Source organism: Dipodomys ordii, unplaced genomic scaffold (assembly GCF_000151885.1).
Source record: "Dipodomys ordii isolate 6190 unplaced genomic scaffold, Dord_2.0 Scaffold135, whole genome shotgun sequence".
In the NCBI taxonomy this organism is placed as follows: domain Eukaryota; kingdom Metazoa; phylum Chordata; class Mammalia; order Rodentia; family Heteromyidae; genus Dipodomys; species Dipodomys ordii.
Genome location: NW_012267351.1, coordinates 4,804,760 through 4,808,554, shown reverse-complemented (window position 1 = coordinate 4,808,554; position 3,795 = coordinate 4,804,760). Strand labels below are relative to the sequence as shown.

The 3,795-nt window shown below is 47.1% G+C and overlaps 1 protein-coding gene across 1 annotated transcript in view; it reads right to left on the bottom strand.

Moving 5' to 3' along the window:
* The window catches only part of Zcchc10 (zinc finger, CCHC domain containing 10), a 16,950-nt gene extending 15,070 nt beyond the window's left edge, over positions 1 to 1,880 (bottom strand). Inside the window, exon 1 of the mRNA XM_013030966.1 lies at positions 1,824 to 1,880. Coding sequence (XP_012886420.1) covers positions 1,824 to 1,864 — 41 coding nt within the window. The 5' untranslated portion in view covers positions 1,865 to 1,880. The remainder of the gene's footprint in view (positions 1 to 1,823) is intronic.
* Positions 1,881 to 3,795: the final 1,915 nt, after the last annotated feature.

Below are 3,795 nucleotides of genomic sequence, written 5' to 3'. Positions count from 1 at the left end.
AGGTGGCTCAGTGGTAGAGTGCTTGCCTTGCATGCATGAGGCCCTGGGTTCGATTCCTCAGCACCACATAAGCAGAAAAAGCTGGAAGTGGTGCTGTAGCTAAGTGGTAGAGTGCTAGCCTTGAGTTGAAGACTGAGGGACAGCGCCCAGGCCCAGAGTTCAGGCCCCACGACTGGCAAAAAAAAAAGTGGGGAAAAAAAAAAGTAGTGGCTGGGAATATGGCTTAGTGGTAGAGTGATTGCCTAGCATGTGTAAAGCCCTCAGTACAGAAAAGGCCAGAAGTGGTGCTGTGGCTCTAGTGGTAAAGTGCTAGCCTTGAGCAAAAAAAGCTCAGAGACGGTGCTAGCAAAAAAAAAAGAAAAGAAAAAAAAAGTAGTATCTATATTACTAGATTATTATGAGAACAAGATCCTCATTTGATTGATACATGTATATAAAGCAAGCAATAAGGCTTCTGGCATAAATACACAAATAAATGGGAGCTATTACTACTGGCCCACATATTGGAATATTCAGGATAATTTGGACCAAAGATCACATGACATTTTTTGTGTGCCCGCGCCAGTCCTGAGGCTTGAACTCAGAGCTTGGGATCTGTCCCTGGGATCTGAGCCTCTCTGTAGTTCCACCACTTGAGCCACAGCACCACTTCTGGCCTTAGTTCTGTTTACATGGTACTGAGGAATAGAACCCAGGGCTTCATGTATGCTAGGCAAGCACTCTACCACTAAACCATATTCCCAGCCCTACATTTTTTTTTTTTTTGAGACATGGCTGTATGGTGAGATACTGGATTTTCTTTTTTCTTTTTTTCCCTCAAGTGACAGTACTGACATTTAAAGTCAGGGCCTTTAATTCTTGCTTGGTTTGTACCCACAGGTAATACTAAACCAGTTGAAACATCTCTACTTCCAGCCTTTTGATGATAATTAGAGATAAGTGTCTTCCAGGGAAGACACACACACGCACACACACACACCTTCTTCCCAGTCTCAAAGCAATCATGATCCTGGCTGGCTACACTTTCCAAATGCTCTTATAATCTTTCTTACCCATTTAATCTCTCTTTACATGTCACAGTTCAGTCGAACCTTTTGGCCAAGCTTGAAGTAAGGCCCCGAACTACAGTCCACCCAACTTAACGCAATCCTTTCTGTTTTTGCATCCCCACTTCTTTCTCGCAAAGCGTTCATCACCAGCTGTATGTGCTTGTTTATCAACTATTAGGTAGGATGTCAGCTCCCGGAAAGCAGAGATTTTTTTTCTTGAATACTTTTTTTTTTTTTTTTTTTGGCTCTGGCATACTGAGTGTGGTACGCCAGAGTGAAATAAATGGATATTTATTGAAAGACAGAATGAATGGCAGAAAGCGAGAAGTCAGCTTGGGAGAAGAATCTTTTTGCCCAGAAAGGCGAGATGGGAAGAGGCAGGAGAAGCCAGCTGGGTTGGAGGCTGCACGGGGGGGAACAGGAGTTTCCCATCTGCGGAAGCAAAGACACCGCACAGACAGGGGACCGACCGTGCGTGAGGTGGGCGGAGGGACACCCAGGCACCGGGACCAACTGTGGGAGGGGTGGTGGGGGTGAAGGCAGGCCTCTCTGCCCGGCCCCGCAGCTCTCCCCCGACCCCCTCCCCACCCCGCGGCGCCACCGAACTTAACTCTCGGGCCGAATCCCGATAAGAAAATAAGCAACATGTTTGACAAACGGCCATTCCCGCCGCCCCCGCCCCCCGGCAAGCCAGGGCCTGGCTCCCCAACCCGTCCCGAGCGCGTCGCCCCACCCCCGACCCGCCGGGGGTCCCTAGCGACCCCCCTCACTCACGCTTGTCGCCGAGCTATGAGCCGATGCATGGGAGTCGCCATGATGTGACGAGGAGAGCCGCCGCAGGGACTCTTGGGAAACTCCGTGGAAGGGGGCGTGGTCCGCGAGGCCGGGCGGCGCAGACGTGGGCGGGGCCGGACGGGGCCCCTGGCAGCCCAGGGAAGAATGAAACCTGCCCTGGATAGTGCTCTGATAGCTAGGAGTCTGGAGAACAAAATGAGTTAAGCAAGACTCAGGCCATCAGTGGAGAGAATTTTTTTTTTTCAGCAAAACATCCAGTACAGCATGTTAATTACTTCCGTTTATTTCTTAGTGTCAGTCGGTGGGGCCTGAACGCTGGGCCTGGGCGCTGTCCCTCAGTTCTTTAGCTCAAGGCTAGCACTCTACCGCCTGAACCACAGCGCCACTTCCGGTTTTCTGGTGGCTTATTGCAGATGAGAGTCTCACAGACTTTCCTGCCCGGGCTGGCTTTGAACCATGATCCTCAGATCTCAGCCTCCTGAGTAGCTAGGATTACATCTGTGAGCCATCGGCGCTGGGCTTCCTTTTATTTATGTTTTAAAAATGTGTACTTCATAAGGGCCACACGAGACTATGTAAAGTACAGATACTTTGTCAAGTGAAAAAAAGGGCTATTCAATTATTTTAGGATACTTTAGCTGATATTTGCTGTCAGCTCATAAAAATTATTATATATGGGGCTGGGATGTAGCTCAGTGGTAAAGCGCTTGCCTAGCAAGTGCAACGTCCTGGGTTTGATCCCCAGTACCAAAAAAAAAAAATTATTATATATATATATATTTTTTTGGTAGGTTGTGGGGCTTGAATTCAGGCCCTAGGCACTACCTTTGAGCTCTTTTGCTCAAGGCTAGCACTCTACCACTTTGAGCCACAGCACGAATTTAGGTTCTCTGGTTGTTTATTGGAGATACTGTATTTTCCTGCCCAGGCTGACTTTGAACCGTGATCCTCAGAGCTCAGTCTCTTGAGTAGCTAGGATTAAGGTGTGAGCCACCAGTGGCTAGCTCCTATCTCATATTTTCGTGCAGCAAGAAAGTCTTTACCACAAGCCTGGCAGATGCAGTGTCATTCTCTTAGACTTACCAATAACAGTAAGTTAAACTTATTTTTCTTTTTTTGTTGGTTATGGGGCTTGAACTTGACCTGGGCACTATCCCTGAGCTCTTTAGCTCAAGCTAGTGCTCTACCACTTTGAGCCACAGCAGCACTTCTGGTTTTTTGGTGGTTAATTGGAGATAGGAGTCTCAATGACTTTTCGGCTAAGGCTGGCTTTGAACCACAATCTTCAGATCTCAGCTCTCCTGAGTAGCTAGGATTACTGGCGTGAGCCACCGGTGTCCGCTAAGCTAAACTTATTTAAACTTAAGTAAGCTACATTTCTATTTTTAGTGTCACTTTCAGATTTTCTTTCTTTTTCATAGCAACAGAAAAGGGTCAAAAGCCATGTTGAATGAAGTATTCTAAAGAAAAATTAATTCAGGCCAGGCACCAATGACTCATGCCTGTAATCCTGGCTACTAAGGAAGCTGAGATCTGAGGATTACGGTTCAAAGCCAGCCCAGACTCTTATCTCCAATAAACCAACAGAAAACTGGAAGTGGCACTATGGCTCAAGTGGTAGAGCACTAGCTTTGAGCTGAAAAGCTAAGGGACAGTGCCTAGGCCCAGGGTTCAAGCCTCACAACCCAGTCTGAAAGGGTAAAGTGATTAGATTTGAGAGTTAAAGTTACCATGTGAACTGAAAGTACATCTAGTTCTCTAAAATGTTTTTAAATAGCTGGGCATGGTGGAACATGCCTGTAATCTGAGCACTTGGTGGCCCAGTTATAAGGATATAAGGCTCAAGTGGTAGAGTGCTAGCCTTATGCAAAAGAAGCTCACAGACAGTGCCCAGGCCTTGAGTTCAAGCCCCAGGACTGGCAAAACAAAACAAAACAAAAAACCCACAAAG